Source organism: Pseudophryne corroboree, chromosome 1 (assembly GCF_028390025.1).
Source record: "Pseudophryne corroboree isolate aPseCor3 chromosome 1, aPseCor3.hap2, whole genome shotgun sequence".
NCBI classification, from domain to species: domain Eukaryota; kingdom Metazoa; phylum Chordata; class Amphibia; order Anura; family Myobatrachidae; genus Pseudophryne; species Pseudophryne corroboree.
The window spans coordinates 1,227,384,924-1,227,411,557 of record NC_086444.1 but is presented as its reverse complement, the minus strand read 5'-3'; the positions used below and the strand labels follow the sequence as shown (position 1 = coordinate 1,227,411,557).

Here is a 26,634-nt window from a genome sequence, read left to right as displayed (position 1 = left end):
CACACAGAGCCCGGGTAATACTGACTGACTGCCTGCTCATGCACACACAGATCCCAGGTAATACTGACTGCCTGCTCTCACACACACACACACACACACACACACACAGATCCTGGGTAATACTGACTACCTGCTCATACACACACAGAGCCCGGGTAATACTGACCGCCTGCTCATACACACACAGAGCCCGGGTAATACTGACCGCCTGCTCATACACACACAGAGCCCGGATAATACTGACTGACTGCCTGCTCATGCACACACAGATCCCAGGTAATACTGACTGCCTGCTCACACACACACACACACACACACACACACACACACACACACACAGATCCTGGGTAATACTGACTACCTGCTCATACACACACAGAGCCCGGGCAATACTGACCGCCTGCTCATACACACACAGAGCCCGGGTAATACTGACCGCCTGCTCATACACACACAGAGCCCGGGTAATACTGACTGACTGCCTGCTCATGCACACACAGATCCCAGGTAATACTGACTGCCTGCTCTCACACACACACACACACACACACACACACACACACACACACACACACACACACACACACAGATCCTGGGTAATACTGACTACCTGCTCATACACACACAGAGCCCGGGTAATACTGACCGCCTGCTCATACACACACAGAGCCCGGGTAATACTGACTGACTGCCTGCTCATACACACAGAGCCCAGGTAATACTGACTGCCTGCTCATACACACACAGAGCTTGGGTAATACTGACCACCTGCTCATACACACACACACAGCCCGGGTAATACTGCCTGCCTGCTCATACACACACAGAGCCCGGGTAATACTGACCGCCTGCTTATACACACACAGAGCTCAGATAATACTGACCGCCTGCTCATACACCCACAGAGCCCGGGTAATACTGACTGCCTGCTCATACACACACACACACACACACACACACACACACACACACACACACACACACACACACACACACACACACACACACAGATCCTGGGTAATACTGACTGCCTGCTCATACACACACAGATCCTAGGTCATACTGACTGCCTGCTCATACACACACACAGAGCCTGGGTAATATTGAACACCTGCTCATACACACACAGAGCCCGGGTAATACTGACTGCCTGCTCATACACACACAGAGCTCAGGTAATACTGACCGCCTGCTCATACACACACAGAGCTCAGATAATACTGACCGCCTGCTCATACACACACACAGAGCCCGGGTAATACTGACCGCCTGCTCATACACCCACAGAGCCCGGGTAATACTGACTGCCTGCTCATACACACACAGAGCCCAGGTAATACCGACCGCCTGCTCACACACACACACACACACACACACACACACACACACACACACACACACACACACACACACACAGCCCAGGTAATACCGACCGCCTGCTCATACACACACACACACACACACACACACACAGCCCGGGTAATACTGACTGCCTGCTCATACACCCACAGAGCTCAGGTAATACTGACTGCCTGCTCATACACAGAGCTCAGGTAATACTGACCAACTGCTCATACACATACAGATCCCAGGTAATACTGACTGCCTGCTCATACACACACAGATCCCAGGTAATACTGACTGCCTGCTCATACACACACAAAACCTGGGTAATACTGACTGACTGCCTGCTCATACACCCACAGAGCTCAGGTAATACTGACTGCCTGCTCATACACACACACACACACACACACACACACACAGAGCCCGGGTAATACTGACCACCTGCTCACACACACACACACACACACACACACACACACACACACACACACACACACAGCCCGGGTAATACTGACTGCCTGCTCATACACCCACAGAGCCCGGGTAATACTGACCGCCTGCTCATACACACACAGAGCTCAGGTAATACTGACCGCCTGCTCTCTCTCTCTCATACATACATACATACATACATACATACATATATCCTGGGTAATACTGACTGCCTGCTCATACACACACAGAGCTCAGGTAATACTGACCGCCTGTTCATACACTCACAGAGCCCGGGGTAATACTGACTGACTGCTCATACACACAAAGAGCCCGGGGTAATACCGACCGCCTGCTCATACACACACAGAGCTCGGGTAATACTGACTGACTGCCTGCTCATACACACACAGAGCCCAGGTAATACTGACTGCCTGCTCATACACACACAGAGCCCGGGTAATACTGACTGACTGCCTGCTCATACACACACAGATCCCAGGTAATACTGACTGCCTGCTCATACACACACAGAGCCTGGGTAATACTGACTGACTGCCTGCTCATACACACACAGAGCCTGGGTAATACTGACTGACTGCCTGCTCATACACACACAGACACAGAGCCCGGGAAATACTGACTGCCTGCTCATACACCCAAATAGCCCGGGTAATACCGACCGCCTGCTCATACACACACAGAGCACGGGTAATACTGACTGCCTGCTCATATACACACACACACACACACACACACACACACACACACAGCCCGGGTAATACTGACAGCCTGCTCATACACACACAGAGCCCGGGTAATACTGACTGCCTGCTCATACACAGAGCTCAGGTAATACTGACCAACTGCTCATACACATACAGATCCCAGGTAATACTGACTGCCTGCTCATACACACACAGATCCCAGGTAATACTGACTGCCTGCTCATACACACACAAAGCCTGGGTAATACTGACTGACTGCCTGCTCATACACACACACACACACACACACACACAGAGCCCAGGTAATACGGACTGCCTGCTCATACACACACAGAGCTCAGGTAATACTGACCGCCTGCTTATACACTCACAGAGCCCGGGGTAATACTGACTGACTTCTCATACACACAAAGAGCCCGGGGTAATACCGACCGCCTGCTCATACACACACAGAGCCCAGGTAATACTGACTGCCTGCTCATACACACACAGAGAACCCGGGTAATACTGACTGCCTGCTGATACAGAGCTCAGGTAATACTGACCACCTATTCATACACATACAGATCCCAGGTAATACTGACCACCTGCTCATACACACACACAGAGCCCGGGTAATACTGACTGCCTGCTCATACACACACAGAGCCCGGGTAATACTGACTGCCTGCTCATGCACACACAGATCCCAGGTAATACTGACTGCCTGCTCATACACACACACACACACACACACACAGATCCTGGGTAATACTGACTACCTGCTCATACACACACAGAGCCCGGGTAATACTGACCGCCTGCTCATACACCCACAGAGCCCGGGTAATACTGACCACCTGCTCATACACACACACACAGAGAACCCGGGTAATACTGACCGCCTGCTCATACACACACACAGAGCCCGGGTAATACTGACTGCCTGCTCATACACACACAGAGCCCGGGTAATACTGACCGCCTGCTCATACACTCACAGAGCCCGGGTAATACTGACTGCCTGCTCATACACACACAGAGCTCAGGTAATACTGACCGTCTGCTCATACACACACAGAGCTCAGATAATACTGACCGCCTGCTCATACACACACACACACAGAGCCAGGGTAATACTGACCGTCTGCTCATACACCCACAGAGCCCGGGTAATACTGACTGCCTGCTCATACACACACAGAGCCCAGGTAATACCGACCGCCTGCTCATACACACACACAGAGCCCGGGTAATACTGACTGCCTGCTCATACACAGAGCTCAGGTAACACTGACCAACTGCTCATACACATACAGATCCCAGGTAATACTGACTGCCTGCTCATACACACACAGATCCCAGGTAATACTGACTGCCTGCTCATACACACACAAAGCGTGGGCAATACTGACTGACTGCCTGCTCATACACACACAGAGCCCGGGTAATACTGACTGCCTGCTCATACACACACACACACACAGAGCCCGGGTAATACTGACTGCCTGCTCATACACTCACAGAGCCCGGGTAATACTGACCACCTGCTCACACACACACACACACACACACACACACACACACACACACACACACACACCCCGGGTAATACTGACCACCTGCACACAGACACACACACACACACACACACACACACACACACACACACACACACACACACATCCTGGGTAATACTGACTGCCTGCTCATACACCCACAGAGCTCAGGTAATACTGACCGCCTGCTCATACACTCACAGAGCCCGGGTAATACTGACCGCCTGCTCATACACACACAGAGCTCAGGTAATACTGACCGCCTGCTCTCTCTCTCTCTCTCTCATACATACATACATACATACATATATCCTGGGTAATACTGACCGCCTGCTCATACACACAAAGAGCTCAGGTAATACTGACCGCCTGCTCATACACTCACAGAGCCCAGGTAATACTGACTGCCTGCTCATACACACACAGAGCTCAGGTAATACTGACTGACTGCCTGCTCATACACTCACAGAGCCCGGGGTAATACTGACTGACTGCTCATACACACAAAGAGCCTGGGGTAATACCGACCGCCTGCTCATACACACACAGAGCTCGGGTAATACTGACTGACTGCCTGCTCATACACACACAGATCCCAGGTAATACTGACTGACTGCCTGCTCATACACACACAGAGCCTGGGTAATACTGACTGACTGCCTGCTCATACACACACAGACACAGAGCCCGGGAAATACTGACTGTCTGCTCATACACCCAAATAGCCCGGGTAATACCGACCGCCTGCTCATACACACACAGAGCCCGGGTAATACTGACTGACTGCCTGCTCATACACACACAGATCCTAGATAATACTGACTGCCTGCTCATACACACACACACACACACACACACACACACACACACACACCCACAGAGCCCGGGTAATACTGACCGCCTGCTCATACACACACAGAGCCCGGGTAATACTGACTGCCTGCTCATACACAGAGCTCAGGTAATACTGACCAACTGCTCATACACATACAGATCCCAGGTAATACTTACTGCCTGCTCATACACACACAGATCCCAGGTAATACTGACTGCCTGCTCATACACACACAGATCCCAGGTAATACTGACTGCCTGCTCATACACACACAGAGCCCGGGTAATACTGACTGCCTGCTCATACACACACACACACAGCCCGGGTAATACTGACCACCTGCTCATACACACACACACACAGCCCGGGTAATACTGACTGACTGCCTGCTCATACACACACAGATCCTAGATAATACTGACTGCCTGCTCATACACACACACACACACACACACACACACACCCACACCCACAGAGCCCGGGTAATACTGACCGCCTGCTCATACACACACAGAGCCCGGGTAATACTGACTGCCTGCTCATACACAGAGCTCAGGTAATACTGACCAACTGCTCATACACATACAGATCCCAGGTAATACTTACTGCCTGCTCATACACACACAGATCCCAGGTAATACTGACTGCCTGCTCATACACACACAGATCCCAGGTAATACTGACTGCCTGCTCATACACTCACAGAGCCCGGGTAATACTGACCGCCTGCTCATACACTCACAGAGCCCAGGTAATACTGACTGACTGCCTGCTCATACACACACACACACACACACACACACACACACACACACCCTGGGTAATACTGACCACCTGCTCTCTCTCTCTCTCTCTCTCATTCATACATACATACATACATACATACATACATATATCCTGGGTAATACTGACCGCCTGCTCATACACACAAAGAGCTCAGGTAATACTGACCGCCTGCTCATACACTCACAGAGCCCAGGTAATACTGACTGACTGTCTGCTCATACACACACAGAGCCCAGATAATACTGACCACCTGCTCATACACACACAGACCCAGGGTAATACTGACTGCCTGCTCATACACAGAGCTCAGGTAATACTGACCACCTGCTCATACACATACAGATCCCAGGTAATACTGACCACCTGCTCATACACACACTCAGAGCCCGGGTAATACTGACTGCCTGTTCATACACACACAAAGCCCGGGTAATACTGACCGCCTGCTCATACACACACAGAGCCCGGGTAATACTGACTGCCTGCTCAAACACACACAAAGAGCCCGGGTAATACTGACTGCCTGCTCATACACCCAAATAGCCCGGGTAATACCGACCACCTGCTCATACACACAGAGCCCGGGTAATACTAACTGCCTGCTCTGCTCATACACCCACAGAGCCCGGGGAATACTGACTGCCTGCTCATACACCCACAGAGCTCAGGTAATACTGACTGCCTGCTCATACACACACAGAGCCTGGGTAATACTGACTGCCTGCTCATACACACACACAGAGCCCGGGTAATACTGACCGCCTGCTCATACACACACACAGAGCCCGGGTAATACTGACTGCCTGCTCACACACACACACACACACACACACACACACACAGAGCCCGGGTAATACTGACTGCCTGCTCACACACACACACACACAGAGCCCGGGTAATACTGACCACCTGCTCATACACACACACACAGAGCCCGGGTAATACTGACTGCCTGCTCATACACACACACAGAGCTCGGGTAATACTGACTGCCTGCTCATACACACACACACACAACACCAGGTAATACGGACTGCCTGCTCATACACCCACAGAGCCCGGGTAATACTGACCACCTGCTCATACACACACACACACACACACACACACACACACACACACAGAGCCCGGGTAATACTGACTGCCTGCTCATACACACACACAACCCAGGTAATACGGACTGCCTGCTCATACACACACAGAGCTCGGATAATACTGACTGCCTGCTCATACACACACAGAGCTCGGATAATACTGACTGCCTGCTCATACACACACACACACACCACCAGGTAATACGGACTGCCTGCTCATACACCCACAGAGCCCGGGTAATACTGGCCGCCTGCTCATACACACACAGAGCCCGAGTAATACTGACTGCCTGTTAATACAGACACACACACACAATCCAGGTAATACGGACTGCCTGCTCATACACACACAACCCAGGTAATACGGACTGCCTGCTCATACACCCACAGAGCCCGGGTAATACTGACTGACTGCCTGCTCATACACACACAGAGCCCGGGTAATACTGACTGACTGCCTGCTCATACACACACAGAGCCCGGGTAATACTGACTGACTGCCTGCTCATACACACACAGAGCCCGGGTAATACTGACCACCTGCTCATACACACATACATACACACACACACACACACACACACACACACACACACACACACACCCCGGGTAATACTGACCGCCTGTTAATACAGACACACACACACACAATCCAGGTAATACGGACTGCCTGCTCATACACACACAACCCAGGTAATACGGACTGCCTGCTCATACACCCACAGAGCCCGGGTAATACTGACTGACTGCCTGCTCATACACACACACAGGGCTCGGGTAATACTGACTGACTGCCTGCTCATACACACACAGAGCCCGGGTAATACTGACTGACTGCCTGCTCATACACACACAGAGCCCGGGTAATACTGACCACCTGCTCACACACACACACACACACACACACACACACACACACACACACACACACACACACACACACAGAGACCGGGTAATACTGACCACCTGCTCACACACACACACACACACACACACACACATACACACACAGAGCCCGGGTAATACTGACTGCCTGCTCATACACACACAGAGCTCAGGTAATACTGACCGCCTGCTCATACACACACAGAGCCCGGGTAATACTGGCCACCTGCTCATACACACACACAGAGCCCGGGTAATACTGACTGCCTCCTCATACACACACACAACCCAGGTAATACGGACTGCCTGCTCATACACACACAGAGCCCGAGTAATACTGACTGCCTGTTAATACAGACACACACACACAATCCAGGTAATACGGACTGCCTGCTCATACACACACAACCCAGGTAATACGGACTGCCTGCTCATACACCCACAGAGCCCGGGTAATACTGACTGACTGCCTGCTCATACACACACACAGGGCTCGGGTAATACTGACTGACTGCCTGCTCTTACACACACAGAGCCCGGGTAATACTGACCACCTGCTCATACACACACACACACACACACACACACACACACACACACACACACACAGAGCCCGGGTAATACTGACCACCTGCTCATACACACACACACAGAGACCGGGTAATACTGACCACCTGCTCATACACACACACACACACACACACACACACACACACACACACACACACACACACACACACACAGCCCGGGTAATACTGACTGCCTGCTCATACACCCAAATAGCCCGGGTAATACAGACCGCCTGCTCATACACACACACAACCCAGGTAATACGGACTGCCTGCTCATACACACACACACACACACACACACACACACACACACACACACACACAGAGCTCGGGTAATACTGACTGCCTGCTCATACATACACACACAACAACAGGTAATACGGACTGCCTGCTCACGCACACGCACACACACACAGAGCCCGGGTAATACTGACTGCCTGTTAATACACACACACACAATCCAGGTAATACTGACGACTGCTTGCTCATACACACACACAATCCAGGCAATACGGACTGCCTGCTCATACACCCACAGAGCTCGGGTAATAGTGACTGCCTGCTCATACACACACAGAGCCCAGGTAATGCTGACTGCCTGTTAATATATATACACACACACACACACACACACACACACACACACACACACACACACACACACACACACACACACCCCCCCCCCCCCACACCCCCCCCCCCCCCCCAGGTAATACTGACTGCCTGCTCATACACACACATAACTCAGGTGACTGGCCGGCTGTTGGGATCCTGCGCGCAGCATACCGGCGCCAGGATCCCGATTGCCGGAATGCTGGCAACTATTCTTCCTTTTTGGGTGTCCACGACACCCCTGTAGGGAGAATAAATAGCGTACCGTGCCCGCAGCGTGGCGATCACAGCGAGTTGCTAGGGACTCTTTTGCGCTCGCCCCAATGCCGGCTTTCCGGCGGTCGGGATCCCAGTGCCGGTAAGCTGAGTGCCGGACAGTCATACAACCCCCCAGGTAATGTATGATAGGGGAGAACTGATAATAAATACCCTTACTGACTATGCTATATTATTATTGCTGGTTATAGCATCATAGTCCGGCTCCTGCCATGTTTTCTGATTATTGTGTTATTACAGGATTTCAGTCTTCCTTTCATATTTCCCTGCGTCCTGTCAGTATTCCTGCGCTGTTCCTGCCTCTCATGGTCACTATTATTGCAATATGTCCTCCCCCACATCACGTCCCTGCTCTTTTCATGCTCCCTTGTAGCGTGAGCGCTGACTACTAGGGGTTTCTGCTCCTTATAGTCCCACACCCCTCTTTCCCCGGCAGCCCCCACCCATTCCAGGCGGAGAAGGAATACGCCCTTGTGTAGATGTAAATTAGGGCGTCTCCAGCGACACTAAACATCTCTCTTGCTAAAGAAAGGTGTTTTGGGCAATACAGGAAGTTGGGCATATGGGCCCTCAGAGGGACACGGCATAATGGTTACACCTTCTGGTAGGATATTGGGTCCTGCTAGTATTTTCTGTCAGGAAAGGCTGAAGCGGACCCTCCAGCCTGCCTGTCTGTGACCACAGCTTGCACAACTAAGCTGCTTCCAAGGAAGTTTTAACAATTAAAAGATCCTTAAGGTGCCCAACCACTAGTGACCCTCACGTGTGACCCTCGCACGCAATAACGCGCCCACTCACCTGGCAGCTACGGGGCGGCTGGACGGCAACCGATACATCACATGCGGTCATTTAGCATACGATGTATAGTATTTGATCCCAGTCATGCCACAGACATTCATAAAATATACATTTTGGTAGAACTGATTCACCTCATGGGGACGGCCAGGTTATTACTCATCGCACTGAGAGCACAGTTTACCCAGGACACACAGAATGCGTACTCATGACACGTGACTTTGAGGAATTGCCGTCACCCATGGCAACTGCCACACCCACCTTTCACTGTCAGTCAGTTTTCTCCAACTGTATATCTTACTGGTGTATCATACACAGATATAGGGGAGGAGGGATGTAGGATACACAGATATAGGGGAGGAGGGGTGTATCATACACAGATATAGGGGAGGAGGGGTGTATCATACACAGATATAGGGGAGGAGGGGTGTAGGATACACAGATATAGGGGAGGAGGGGTGTATCATACACAGATATAGGGGAGGAGGGGTGTAGGATACACAGATATAGGGGAGGAGGGGTGTATCATACACAGATATAGGGGAGGAGGGGTGTAGGATACACAGATATAGGGGAGGAGGGGTGTATCATACACAGATATTGTTAGGCGCCGGGGTCCGCTCGTCGGTGCGGCCCGGCGCCTAGCAACCAGGGACGCCGTGCGCGTACAGCCGCCGGCTCCCTGGCAACGCTGGACGCCGGGCGCACGGAGCCGCTCAGACCCTAGCAACGGGGACGCCACGTTCGGGCCGCGTTCCCCGTTGCTGGGTCTTTTCTAATTTGTATTAATGGTGTGCTGGCCATGCAGCATGCAAGCTGCACGGCATTACTTGTGATTACCCAGTCTGGCTCCTGATTGGGGAGCTCACAGTTATAAGCACCCTTTGGACTTCTCACAGACGCCGGTGATAGCTTCCTGTTTGCCTGTGTCAGTTACAGAGAGTTTCCAGTCCTGCTCAATCCGGTTGTTCCTGTCCTCAGTGATCCAGTACTCGGAAGTTTGTCATCTATTCCTGGAGTCTGACCGAGCACCTTTAACATCCTGTGGTGTTCGTGAGTCGCGGCATAGCCGTGTGTTGCGGCTTGACCGCTTACTGTTTATTATTTTGTATCTTTGTGTTCTGGAGCTTTTGCGGAGGATTCCGCTCTCCCTGGTCCACTCTGGTGTCCAGCGGTGCTGGATAGGAGTGACGGATCAGTGGATCTTTGGTTGTCCTTTTCCCTGGCGGCTAGTCCGCACATACTTCTTTGGTTAAGTTAGTTAGCTTGTAACCCCTGGCCTGGTTGCTTAGTCAGAGGGCCCCTTGTTATCACCCTGTCTCGGATTTCCCTTTGTCTCCCATTAAGACCTGAGGGGGCATCGGGGTTGGGCAGACATAATCCGCCCTTCGAACGCGGCTGCCATGGGCTCAAGCAACCATAGTCTCGCAGGGGATTTCTGATAACACGGGCGAGACAACGGAGTTAGGGCGCCAGGGGTTACTAGGCTCTCCTGCTCCCACAAACCAGTATATCTTTCCTGTACTCAGACCTCTGCCATAAGATCTCCTCTGGTCTGGAGTACGGGAATCATAACAGATATAGGGGAGGAGGGGTGTATCATACACAGATATAGGGGAGGAGGGGTGTAGGATACACAGATATAGGGGAGGAGGGGTGTATAATACACAGATATAGAGGAGGAGGGGTGTAGGATACACAGATATAGGGGAGGAGGGATGTGGGATACACAGATATAGGGGAGGAGGGGTGTAGGATACAGATATAGGGGAGGAGGGATGTAGGATACAGATATAGGGGAGGAGGGATGTAGGATACACAGATATAGGGGAGGAGGGGTGTAGGATACACAGATATAGGGGAGGAGGGGTGTAGGATACACATATAGGGGAGGAGGGGTGTAGGATACACAGATATAGGGGAGGAGAGATGTAGGATACACAGATATAGGGGAGGAGGGGTGTATCATACACAGATATAGGGGAGGAGGGATGTAGGATACAGATATAGGGGAGGAGGGATGTAGGATACACAGATATAGAGGAGGAGGGGTGTAGTATACACAGATATAGGGGAGAAGGGATGTATAATACACAGATGGAGGGGTGTAGGATACAGATATAGGGGAGGAGGGGTGTAGGATACACAGATATAGGGGGAGGAGGGATGTATAATACACAGATATAGGGGAGGAGGGGTGTAGGATACACAGATATAGGGGAGGAGGGGTGTAGGATACACAGATATAGAGGAGGAGGGATGTAGGATACACTGATATAGGGGAGGAGGGGTGTAGGATACACAGATATAGGGGAGGAGGGGTGTAGGATACACAGATATAGGGGAGGAGGGATGTAGGATACAGATATAGGGGAGGAGGGATGTAGGATACACAGATATAGGGGAGGAGGGGTGTAGGATACACAGATATAGAGGAGGAGGGGTGTAGTATACACAGATATAGGGGAGAAGGGATGTATAATACACAGATGTAGGGGAGGAGGGGTGTAGGATACAGATATAGGGGAGGAGGGGTGTAGGATACACACATATAGGGGGAGGAGGGATGTATAATACACAGATATAGGGGAGGAGGGGTGTAGGATACACAGATATAGGGGAGGAGGGATGTATAATACACAGATAAAGGGGAGGAGGGGTGTAGGATACATAGATATAGGGGAGGAGGGATGTAGGATACACAGATATAGGGGAGGAGGGGTGTAGGATACACAGATATAGGGGAGGAGGGGTGTAGGATACACCGATATAGGGGGAGGAGGGGTGTAGGATACACAGATATAGGGGGAGGAGGGATGTATAATACACAGATATAGGGGAGGAGGGGTGTAGGATACATAGATATAGGGGAGGAGGGATGTAGGATACACAGATATAGGGGAGGAGGGGTGTAGGATACACAGATATAGGGGAGGAGGGGTGTAGGATACACAGATATAGGGGAGGAGGGGTGTAGGATACACAGATATAGGGGGAGGAGGGGTGTAGGATACACAGATATAGGGGGAGGAGGGGTGTAGGATACACAGATATAGGGGAGGAGGGATGTAGGATACACAGATATAGGGGAGGAGGGGTGTAGGATACACAGATATAGGGGAGGAGGGGTGTAGGATACACAGATATAGGGGAGGAGGGGTGTAGGATACACAGATATAGGGGAAGGAGGGGTGTAGGATACACAGATATAGGGGGAGGAGGGATGTATAATACACAGATATAGGGGGAGGAGGGGTGTAGGATACACAGATATAGGGGAGGAGGGGTGTAGGATACACAGATATAGGGGAGGAGGGGTGTAGGATACACAGATATAGGGGATGAGGGGTGTAGGATACACAGATATAGGGGGAGGAGGGATGTATAATACACAGATATAGGGGGAGGAGGGATGTAGGCAGAGGTGTATCTACTCATTGGCCAGGATGGCACTCGCCAGGGGCGCCAGGCTAGGAGGGGGCGCCGCCTTGTGGTGCCACCCACGGCCAAAGGGTAGAAGAGTAGTACTGTCAGATTGTACCTGGTGAGAGTCTGTTGCAGCCGGCATGGCGCGGGTGTCCATCAGCACCGCAATGCACTAGTGATAGGACTAGTGTCCAGCAGCACCGCACTTGTAATCAGACTAAAAATAAACTACAGCTCCCAGTAGCCCTTGTTGCTGGTAGCTCCCGGCAGCAAGGGCTGCTGGGAGCTTTAGTTTATTTTGAGTCTGATTACAAGAGCGGTGCTGCCGGACTCTAGTCTGATCACTAGTGCAGAGCGGTGCTGACGGACACCGGCAGTAACACACTCTCACCCAGGGCTGGCCCTAGCCAATAGGCATTATAGGCAAATGTCTAGGGCATTTGGAATGCCCAGGGGCATCCGTTCCCAAGGCTTGGGCCAGCTCTGTTATCGCAGCCAGCCAGGAGGAGAGAGGAGAGTTAAGGGCCCCATACACTTATACGACATGACGGTCCATCATTTCGTCTAGGATTTCCCTTCAACCTCCCGGCAGCAGGATAGTAAAAGATACATTGTATGCGGTTCTTTTGCATACAATGTATCTTTTATTAACCCAGCCATTCCTGCGAGATCCGAGATATCACGAATGCAGCACTCGTGATATGTCGGATCTAGAGTGATCCAATCCGATGCTCACGGGAATGCGCATCGTTTAGGATCACAGCGAAAATGCCAGGTTTCACCCAATATATCATCCTGAATGCACGAATTGGGGTGAAATCATTCTAGTGTATGGGGCCCTTTAGGACGGAGGCTGCAGCAGCACACAGAGCCGGATCTCTGCTCACGCAGGTAGGAAGTGACTTTACTTTCACTTTCTGCCTGCCCTGTGGCTGATTACAGATGGCAGGTGCAGAGGAAGCCAGGCACTGAGCCTGGCCCAGCACTGCAGCATCACAGCAAAAAAGTAAGATATGATTGGGGCAATGGTGGACTTATGGGGAGAGGAAGGTGGCTAATAACACTGCTATGGGGGGGGGGGGAGACCAATGAGGAGTGGGGGAAGGGGGGTAATACTGCTATGTGGCAGTGGAAGACCTATGGGGAGTGGGAGAAGGGGATACTAATGACACTGCTATGGGAGGGGGGGAGTTCTATGGGGAGTGGGGGAAGGGGGGTAATGATACTGCTATGAAGGGGAGAACTATAGAAAGTGGGGGCACATGGGAATATGACACTGTGGGGAGACATGGGGGTGTAGGAGCAGCTGATAACACTGCTATTAGGGGGTAGGGCATGAAGCAGGGACACATGGGTAGTGGGGGCTCCTGGGGCTAATTGTTCTGCTATGGGGGAGGGGCATAGGCATGCACACGGTGGGCACACCCTGATGTTGGGCACCCCCCACATGCCTAGTCAGACACTGTACAAATATTTAATATAGAACAAGCCCTGGCCAGCACTTGCTGACTAATTACACATAATACACACTATGCAGTCACAATGTGCGGGTACCATCTCTTCCCGGCTCCCATTGTGACACTGTCCGCCGTGATTCCTAACCTGCCAATGGAGCGGACACCACATACCAGGAGAAGGTTCTGTGTGTGAGCTGTACTGGCTGATAGGGGGAGATCTGTCTCAGGGGGATGGCAGAATCTTCTATATTGGGAGAAAGTGGCTATTCTGTGCTAAGGGAGATAATGAGTCTGAGAGGAAGGGGGATCAGTGTACTAGGGGCAAATAATCTGTCTGAGGGAGCAAGGTGCAGGTGTGATAGATGGAAAGTGGGAGTGAGGTACAGGGGAAATGGAATCTGGGAGCAAGGTACAGGTCTGAGACATGGAAGGTGGGAGTGAGGTGCAGGTGTGGGGGATAGAAGGTGGTAGCAAGGTACAGGTGTGAGACATGGAAGGTGGGAGTTAGGTGCAGGGGAGATGGAAACTGGGACCAAGGTACAGGTGTGGGAGATGGAAGGTGGGAGCGAGGTGCAGGGGAGATAGAAGGTGGGAGCGAGGTGCAGGGGAGATAGAAGGTGGCAGTGAAGAAGAGGTGTGAGATATGGAAGGTGGGAGTGAAGAAGAGGTGTGAGAGATGGAAGGTGGGAGTGAGGTGCAGGGGAGGTGGAAGGTGGGAGCGAGGTGCAGGAGAGATGGAAGATGGGAGTGAAGATGAGGTTTGAGAAATGGAAGGTGCAGGGGAGATAGAAGGTGGGAGCGAGGTGCAGGGGAGATAGAAGGTGGCAGTGAAGAAAAGGTGTGAGACATGGAAGGTGGGAGTGAAGAAGAGGTGTGAGAGATGGAAGATGGGAGCAAGGTGCAGGGGAGATGGAAGGTGGGAGTGAGGTGAAGGGGAGACAGAAGGTGGGAGTGAAGAAGAGGTGTGGGAGATGGAGGTACAGGTGTGATGTGAGAGATGGAAGGAGGGAGTGAGGTACATGGCTGATAGAGGAAGGGAGTGAGAGGTGCGGGAGGGGGGGGGGTGAGACTGGGAGATGGAATAAGGGACTGAAAACTACAGGGCTAAAGAGGAAAAGGGGGCATGAGAGGTGCAAAGGGGTAATTAAGGGAAGGAGGAAGTTCAGGCAGGGGTGACATATGAGACATTAAAGTGTTTGGCATCCTGGCGGTCGGAAAGCTGATGCCAGAATCCCGAAACTGCTGGGAATGCTATTGCTGGCATCCCAACATAGATAGCGATGCAGAATGCCAAAATCCAGATCGATTTGGTGCCAAAGTCTCCACTGGCAAGCAGTGGGGGAGGGTTAGGATTAGGCTGCGAGGGTGGGAGGGTTAGGGATAGGCTGCAGGGAGGGAGATTAGGAAGGATGGGTTAGGGTTAGGCACCACTGAAGAGGCTGAGGGGTAAGGGGGGTTAGGGTCAGGTTGTGGGAAAGGTGGGTTAAGGTTAGGGGGGAGGGAAGGTGTAACGTGAATACAAGACACTACTGTGCGGTGTAATATGAATTAGGGACACTACTGTGTGGCATAATTTGAATTGGAAGTACTATTGTGTACGTGCCCTTCCCCCACAAGACCATGCCCCATTTAAAGTACTCACACCTTATTTCAAATGTGTGTAGGGGGTTGGGTGGGGGACCTGCCCCTTACTTTGCCAGGGGCGCTCGGATCCCTAGATACACCCCTGGATGTAGGATACACAGATATAGGGGAGGAGGGGTGTAGGATACATAGATATAGGGGAGGAGGGGTGTAGGATACACAGATATAGGGGAGGAGGGGTGTAGGATACACAGATATAGGGGAGGAGGGGTGTGGGATACACAGATATAGAGGAGGAGGGGTGCAGGATACACAGATATAGGGGAGGAGGGGTGTAGGATACACAGATATAGGGGAGGAGGGGTGTAGGATACACAGATATAGGGGAGGAGGGATGTAGGATACAGATATAGGGGAGGAGGGGTGTAGGATACACAGATATAGGGGGAGGAGGGGTGTAGGATACACAGATATAGGGGGAGGAGGGATGTAGAATACACAGATATAGAGGAGGAGGGATGTAGGATACACAGATATAGGGGAGGAGGGGTGTAGGATACACAGATATAGGGGAGGAGGGGTGTAGGATACACAGATATAGGGGAGGAGGGGTGTAGGATACACAGATATAGGGGAGGAGGGGTGTAGGATACACAGATATAGGGGAGGAGGGGTGTAGGATACACAGATATAGGGGAGGAGGGATGTAGGATACAGATATAGGGGAGGAGCGGTGTAGGATACACAGATATAGGGGAGGAGGGATGTAGGATACACAGATATAGGGGAGGAGGGGTGTAGGATACACAGATATAGGGGGAGGAGGGATGTAGGATACACAGATATAGAGGAGGAGGGGTGTAGGATACACAGATATAGGGGAGAAGGGATGTAGGATACACAGATATAGAGGAGGAGGGGTGTAGGATACACAGATATAGAGGAGGAGGGATGTAGGATACACAGATATAGGGGAGGAGGGATGTAGGATACAGATATAGGGGAGGAGGGGTGTAGGATACACAGATATAGGGGAGGAGGGATATAGGATACAGATATAGGGGAGGAGGGGTGTAGGATACACAGGTATAGGGGAGAAAGTAAGTACATATAGATGTATGGCACAGATGGCCAGAATGATCAGATACTGTACTCTTCTGTTCCAGGTCTCCTCCCGCATCATCCGCCATGTCTCCGATTCCCAGACTCCTTTCCGTATAAAACATCTGGACCACCTGGTGCTGACTGTGCACAGCATAGAGAAGACTGTCAGCTTTTACACACGCGTGCTGGGTATGGAGGTCATCACCTTCAAGGTACAGCCAGACACCTGTATATGATCTGTATATCGCCGTCTCTTCCCAGCAGCTGGAACACTGTTATTTATTTATTTATTAACAGTTTCTTATATAGCGCAGCAAATTCCGTTGCGCTTTACAATTAGAACAACAGTAAAAGAACAAAACTGGGCAAAGACAGACATAGAGGTAGGAGGGCCCTGCTCGCAAGCTTACACTCTATAGGGAAAATAGGATTTTGAATACCTACCGGTAAATCCTTTTCTATGAGTCCGTAGAGGATGTTGGGCCGCTCAAAGAACCATGGGGTATAGACGGGATCCGCAGGAGACATGGGCACTTTAAGACTTTCAAAGGGGGCGTGACCTGGCTCCTCCCTCTATATCCCCCACCAGACTCAGTTTGGAACTGTGCCCGGCAAGACGGACATTTCGAGGAAAGGATTTAACAACAAAGGTGAGCACAACACCAGCTCACGCCATAAGCATGCCGTACAACATGGCAGATAACTGAACACATGTCAACGGACATGAACAAGATTCAGCAAGAAGCTGAAAAATCCATAACACCAACTGTGTTTAACCAGAACTACACTGCAGATACAGTACGCACTGGGACGGGCGCCCAACATCCTCTACGGACTCATAGAAAAGGATTTGCCGGTAGGTATTCAAAATCCTATTTTCTATTTCGTCCTAGAGGATGTTGGGCCACTCAAAGAACCATGGGGATTATACCAAAGCTCTAAAAACGGACGGGAGAGTGCGGATGACTCTGCAGCACCGATAGACCAAAACTAAGGTCTTCATCGGCCAAGGTATCAAACTTGTAAAACTTAGCAAACGTGTTTGACCCCAACCAAGTAGCAGCTCGGCAAAGTTGCAATGCCGAGACACCCCGGGCAGCCGCCCAGGAGGAGCCCACCTTTCTAGTGGAATGGGCATTCACCGATTTTGGTAACGGCAAGCCTGCCATGGAATGAGCCTGCTGAATTGTTTGACAAATCCAGAGTGCAATGGTCTGCTTGGAAGCAGGACATCCAATCTTATTGGGAGCGTATAAAATAAACAGAGACTCTGTTTTCCGCAATGGAGCCATTCTGGCTACATAGATTTTCAAGGCTCTGACCACATCCAGAGACTTATCCGCAGCCAAAGCGCCAGTAGCCACTGGCACCACAATAGGTTGGTTAATATGAAAAGAGGAAACCACCTTTGGCAGAAATTGTTGTCGAGTTCTTAACTCAGCACGATCTTCATGGAAGATCAAATAAGGGCTCTTGTGAGACAAGGCCGCCAACTCTGATACCCGCCTAGCGGATGCCAATGCCAATAAAATGACAACCTTCCAAGTGAGGAATTTCAACTCCACTTTACGTAAAGGTTCAAACCAATGTGACTGAAGGAATGATAACACCACGTTAAGGTCCCAAGGTGCCACAGGGGGCACAAAAGGAGGTTGGATATGCAACACCCCTTTCACAAAGGTCTGCACCTCAGGAAGTGAGGCCAGTTGTTTCTGAAAGAAAATGGACAAGGCAGAAATCTGCACTTTAATTGAGCCCAATTTAAGGCCCTCATCCACACCATTTTGTAGAAAATGGAGAAAACGGCCAAGGTCAAATTTCTCCACATGAGCTTTCTTGGACTCGCACCAGGAAATATATTTCCTCCAAATACGGTGATAGTGCTTCGACGTCACACCCTTCCTGGCCAGGATAAGAGTAGGTATGACTTCACTGGGAATACCCTTTTGGGCTAAAATCTGGCGTTCGACCGCCATGCCGTCAAACGTAGCCGCTGTAAGTCTTGATAGACGAACGGCCCCTGCTGCAGCAGGTCCTCGCGCAGAGGAAGAGGCCAGGGATCGTCGACCAGTAACGGCAGAAGATCCGGGTACCAAGTTCTCCTTGGCCAGTCCGGGACCACAAGGATCGCTGGAAAGCTTGTCCTTTTTAGAAGCCTCAGCACCTTTGGGATGAGAGGAACCGGAGGGAACACATACACTGAGGGGAACACCCAGGGTGTTGTCAGTGCATCCACCGCGTCCGCCTGAGGGTCCCTTGACCAAGAACAATACCGCGGAAGTTTCTTGTTGAGGCGAGACGCCATCATGTCTATATGGGGAACCCCCATCTCTTTGTCAGCAGTGTGAAGACCTCCGGATGGAGGCTCCACTCTCCTGGATTTAGGTCGTGTCTGCTGAGTAAGTCCGCTTCCCAGTTGTCCACTCCCGGAATGAATATTGCCGACAGAGCGCTTGTATGCCTCTCTGCCCAGCGAAGAATCTTTGTGGCTTCTGCCATTGCCGCTCTGCTTCTTGTGCCGCCTTGGCGGTTTATGTAACTACTGCCGTGACATTGTCCGATTGAATCAGAACCGGCAGGTCTCGAAGAAGATGTTCCGCTTGTAGAAGGCCGTTGTAAATGGCCCTCAGTTCCAGAACGTTGATGTGAAGATGAGTTTCTGGACTTGACCATCTTCCCTGGAAGGTCACCCCCAGAGTGACTGCCCCCCAACCTCGGAGACTTACATCCGTGGTCACTAAGATCCAGTCCTGGATCCCGAACCGACGTCCTGCAAGGAGGTGAGAGCTGTTGAGCCACCACAGGAGGGAGATCCTGGTGTTGGGAGATAGAATTATCTTCCGGTGCATATGCAGGTGGGATCCGGACCACTTGTCCAACAGATCCCACTGAAACACTCTGGCATGGAACCTCCCCAATTGGAGGGCCTCGTATGCCGCCACCATCTTTCCCAGCAATTGAATGCATTGATGAATGGAAACCGTTTTCGGTTTCAATAAGAGTTTTACCAAACTCTGTATTTCCAGAGCTTTCTCCACAGGGAGAAAAACCTTTAGCTGGACCGTGTCCAGAATCATGCCCAAAAACGCCAAACGGGTTGTCGGGATCAACTGTGACTTTTGTAAGTTCAGGAGCCAGCCGTGCTGTTGCAGAACTGACATGGACAGTGCAATGTCCTGTAACAACTTGTCTTTGGACTTCGCCTTTATCAGGAGATCGTCCAAGTACGGGATAATTGTAACTCCTTGCCTGCGCAGGAGAACCATAATTTCTACCATTACTTTGGTAAAAATCCTCGGAGCCGTGGACAGACCAAACGGCAACGTCTGAAACTGGTAGTGCGTATCCTGGATAGCAAACCTCAGGAATCTTTGGTGAGGAGGATAAATGGGGACATGAAGGTAAGCGTCCTTTACGTCCAAGGAGACCATGAACTCTCCTTCCTCCAGACTGGAGATCACCGCTCTGAGAGACTCCATCTTGAATTTGAATTTCTCTAGGAATAAGTTGAGAGATTTCAGGTTGAGAATAGGTCTCACCGAGCCGTCCGGCTTCGGCACCACGAACAGGCTTGAATAAAAGCCCTGCCCCTGCTGATCTAGGGGTACCGGGACCACAACCTGATTTAGACACAATTTTTGTACTGCACCGCAGACTAGTTCCCTTTCCTGCAGTGAAGCTGGCAAGGTTGATTTGAAAAACCGGTGAGGGGGCACGTCTTGAAACTCCAGTGTGTACCCCCGGGATACAATCTTCAACACCCAAGGGTCTAGACCCGAGCGAACCCAGACCTGACTGAAAAACCTGAGACGTGCCCCCACCTGAGCAAGTCCCTGTAATGGGGACCCGGCGTCATGCGGTGGGTTTAGGAGGAGCCGGGGAGGACCTCTGCTCCTGGACACCCGAGGAGGCGGGTGCCCTTTTTCCTCTACCTCTGGTAGCCAGAAAGAAGTTGCCTCGGCCCCTTCTATACTTGTTGGGCCGAAAGGAATGCATTTGATAATTTGGCTGTTTCTTTTGCTGCGTAGGAACCGAGGGTAAGAAGGTAGATTTGCCCGCGGTAGCTGCTGATACTAAATCAGCAAGGCCTTCACCGAAAAGTTCTCCTCCCTTGAAGGGAAGGGATTCCATATTCCTTTTGGAATCAGCGTCAGCATTCCACTGATGAGTCCAAAGCGCACGTCTAGCCGTAATGGACATAGCATTCGCCTTAGCACTAAGGAGGCCAGCGTCACGTACATCCTCTTTCAAGTATGCAGCTGCATCTCTCATATAACCCAGCGTCACCTGGATGGAATCTCTATCTAGATTCTCCCAATCAGAAGATAAAGTGTCTGCCCACTTTTCAATAGCACTACTGACCCACGCGGACGCAATAAGAGGCCTGAGCAACGTCCCTGTAGTAGTGAAAATAGCCTTCAGGGTAGCCTCCTGCTTACGGTCCGCCGGCTCCTTAAGAGTCGTCGACTGAGCTGCAGGGAGGGCTACCTGTTTTGACAAACGCGCCAGGGCTTTGTCTACAGTGGGGGGATTCTCCCACGGGTCCCTATCCGACTCGGGAAAAGGGTATGCCACGTTGATTCTTTTAGGAATCTGAAACTTTTTATCAGGGTTATTTCTAATGCTATCAAAGTGAGCGTTCAGTTCAAAACCAGGAGGAAAAGTAACCGAGCGCTTTTTCTCCTTGTAAATCAGGACCTGGTTTCAGGTGTAATAGGGTCCTCATTAATATTCAAGATATCTTTAACAGCTACAATCATATACTGAATACTCTTAGCCAATCTTGGATCTAATCTGGAATCAGCATAATCGGCATCAGAGTCCGTGTCGGTACCTGTGTCAACTAATTGGTCAAAACTACGTTTGTGTGACCCTGCAGGATCTTGCAACTGTAATAAAGCGTCCTCTACTGTTCTCTTCCACACCTGGGATTGAGACGCAGACTCATCAAACTTTTGATTTAATGATGTGACACTAGCATGCAAAGCATTCAAAGTATTTAACCAATCTGCAGTCGGCGGTGCCGACATGGCCACTCCCAAAACATTTGGTGTCCCCAACAAATTGTCCCCCGGAGAGGAATAATCAGCCTGCGACATGTCGACACCTGAGAAACAGCACACGCACCAAGAAGTGAGGGAACACAAAGGGAAATAGCCAGCTCACACCCCAGTGCCAAATAAGCAGGTCTGTGAACACCAAAGATGTCCCAGAGCTGTCTGCGCTTGTTTTACATAAATAAATATGCCCCTCTTATGTCTGTTTAGCCCCCTGGTACTTGCTGCGAAGAGGAAGGCCCAGCGACTTCAGCTTGTGGAGGAGGAAATGGCGCTAGTGAGCCGTGAGGAAGAAGCTCCGCCCCCAACATGGCGCGCTTCTTCCCGCCTTTATTATTTAATTACATGCCGGCGGGGGTTAGGGGTCAGTGCCAGGGCACTGTAGGATTAAGCCAGCCTTATATATATGAGGTAATATATACTCCCCAGGGCACCCTCCCCCCCCCCAGCGCCCTGCACCCAGCGGGAGCTCGGCGCGCACTGTGCATAGCACTCTACAATGCCGTCTTGAAAGATGAAGAGAAGTCTTCTTTCTTCTTATACTCACCTGTCTTCTGGCTTGAAGAGGGGGGACGGCAGGCTGTGGGAGGGAGCATCCAGGAGAGCCCGGCATTCGTCTCCCCTCAGGAGCTGAAGGCATCCTGTCAGCAGCAGCAGAGCCCTGGAACTCATCAGAAGTGGGTCTAGACTGCTCTCCCCTCTTGCCCACGAAGCAGGGAGTCTGTAGCCAGCAGATCTCCCCAAAATAAAAAACCTAACATTAAGTCTTTCAGAGAAACTGTAGGAGCTCCTCCTAGTGCCCTGTGTCTCGTCCGGGCACATTTCTAAAACGGAGTCTGGTGGGGGATATAGAGGGAGGAGCCAGGTCACGCCCCCTTTGAAAGTCTTAAAGTGCCCATGTCTCCTGCGGATCCCGTCTATACCCCATGGTTCTTTGAGCGGCCCAACATCCTCTAGGACGAAATAGAAATAGGCATTGATACACAAGGATAGATGCTACCTATTACATAATGGTCCACCAGATTGCTAGGTTCTTAATGGGTTGTATGATATGATCACCCAGCAATGTTGGACATGTGTCAGGAGGGCGTAAGAGTAAAGAAAGACAAGATATGTGATGTTATGTGGACTGTACAGAGAGGATGTAATTAGATAGGGAAGCACTGAACGTTATGTGGGTGGGTCTGAAATTTGGTAGGCTTGTCTGAAGAGGTGAGTTTTCAGGGAACGTTTAAAGGTTTGGAGACTAGAGGCAAGTCTTAGTGTGTCATTATTATTATTAATGTAGATAACTGTAATGTGCACCCGATGCGGGCAAGCAGGTCATACACGCAACACAGGTCACACACCAAACACAGGTCACACCCTATACGAGTCACACCCACAACACAGGTCACACCCTATACAAGTCACACACCCACAACAGAGGTCACACCCTATACAAGTCACACCCCCAACACAGGTCACACACCCAACACAGGTCACACCCTATACAAGTCACACCCTATACGAGTCACACCCACAACACAGGTCACACCCTATACAAGTCACACACCCACAACAGAGGTCACACCCTATACAAGTCACACCCACAACACAGGTCACACACCCAACACAGGTCACACCCTATACAAGTCACACCCACAACACAGGTCACACCCTATACAAGTCACACCCACAACACATGTCACACCCTATACAAGGCACACCCACAACACAGGTCACACCCTATACAAGTCACACACCCACAACACAGGTCACACCCTATACAAGTCACACATCCACAACACAGGTCACACCCTATACGAGTCACACCCACAACACAGGTCACACCCTATACAAGTCACACACCCACAACACAGGTCACACCCTATACGAGTCACACCCACAACACAGGTCACACCCTATACAAGTCACACACCCACAACAGAGGTCACAAACTATACAAGTCACACACCCACAACACAGGTCACACCCTATACAAGTCACACACCCACAACAGAGGTCACACCCTATACAAGTCACACCCACAACACAGGTCACACACCCAACACAGGTCACACCCTATACAAGTCACACCCACAACACAGGTCACACCCTATACAAGTCACACACCCACAACAGAGGTCACACCCTATACGAGTCACACCCACAACACAGGTCACACCCTATACGAGTCACACCCACAACACAGGTCACACCCTATACAAGTCACACACCCACAACAGAGGTCACACCCTATACAAGTCACACCCACAACACAGGTCACACACCCAACACAGGTCACACCCTATACGAGTCACACCCACAACACAGGTCACACCCTATACAAGTCACACCCACAACACAGGTCACACCCTATACAAGTCACACACCCACAACACAGGTCACACCCACAACACAGGTCACACCCACAACACAGGTCACACCCTATACAAGTCACACACCCACAACACAGGTCACACCCTATACAAGTCACACACCCACACAGGTCACACCCACAACACAGGTCACACCCTATACAAGTCACACACCCACAACAGAGGTCACACCCTATACAAGTCACACACCCACAACAGAGGTCACACCCTATACAAGTCACACACCCACAACAGAGGTCACACCCTATACAAGTCACACCCACAACACAGGTCACACCCTATACAAGTCACACATCCACAACAGAGGTCACACCCTATACAAGTCACACCCACAACACAGGTCACACACCCAACACAGGTCACACTCTATACAAGTCACACCCACAACACAGGTCACACCCTATACAAGTCACACACCCACAACACAGGTCACACCCACAACACAGGTCACACCCTATACAGGTCATATACACAACACAGGTCACACCCTATACAAGTCACACACCCACAACACAGGTCACACCCACAACACAGGTCACACCCTATACAGGTCACACCCAACACAGGTCACACCCTATACAAGTCACACCCAACACAGGTCACACCCACAACACAGGTCACACCCTATACAAGTCACACACCCACAACACAGGTCACACCCACAACACATGTCACACCCAACACAGGTCACACCCTATACAGGTCATATACACAACACAGGTCACACACAACACGGGTCACACATAAAACAGGGACGTTTAAAAAAAAAAAAAAAAAGATAAAATAAATGCAGAGACATACAGGGGCAGGTAGGGCTCTGGTTATGAGTGAGATTATATACAGATGGAGCCTCCCTCATCGTTGCAGTTTCTACACCTAAACTGAGTATTTGTCGTGCCTTAGATATAGCTCAGGTTGTTGAGTTGTTGCACAGAGAGGCTCGTTGAGGTGCGACAACATACACAGCATGCAATACACATTCACCACTGGGTGGCTAATGCTCCACTAATCCAGTACTGTAGAGCGAATAGTGGCGGATGGATACACAGTACAGTAATCATACTGTAATAGTGTGCTCTTAGCAAGAGTGACAACTGTAATGTTATACACACAGATTAACGGTAACACAGAGAGAGTCAATCAGGAACTTGAAGTGTATAGTGTACTATAAATAAAGGGATGCTGTAGAAAATATTAATTCTCTATCGGGACCAAAATAATAAATCAATAAATAAAAATAGTGTATACAGATGCACACTTATGTTAAAGCAGTGGTTCTCAACCGCGGTCCTCAAGTATCCCCACCAGTTCATGTTTTCCAGGTCTCCCCACAGGATTGCAAGTGAAATAATTTGCTCCACCTGTGGGTCTATTAAAATGTGTCAGTGAGTAATGAATACACCTGTTCAACTGCTAGGTGACCTGGAAAACATGAACTGTTGGGGGTAGTTGAGGACCGAGGTTGAGAACCACTGTGTTAAAGCAATGGTTAAAGCTCAGTCTCCTAAAGATAAGACTCGTAATTTGAAAAGTCACACTTGTATATCTGTGTACTAAGTAGCGTCTACAGTTTTTTTTTCTAATTTTGACTGTGTATCTGTGTGCTTGTGCGTCCTATTCACATAGCAATTTGTAGAAGATACCTTTATGGCAAAAAAAGACGCCCGTCGTTAGCAGAGCTGCCTGGTAACTGACGGCTCACTCACGCCAGTCATCTCTCGATGT

At 50.6% G+C, this 26,634-nt stretch overlaps 1 protein-coding gene across 1 annotated transcript in view; it reads left to right on the top strand.

The window, feature by feature from the left end:
* GLOD5 (glyoxalase domain containing 5) overlaps nt 1-26,634 on the top strand; it is a 36,801-nt gene that overhangs the window by 4,392 nt on the left and 5,775 nt on the right. The window contains exon 2 of the mRNA XM_063925385.1: nt 17,534-17,683. Coding sequence (XP_063781455.1) covers nt 17,534-17,683 — 150 coding nt within the window. The remainder of the gene's footprint in view (nt 1-17,533; nt 17,684-26,634) is intronic.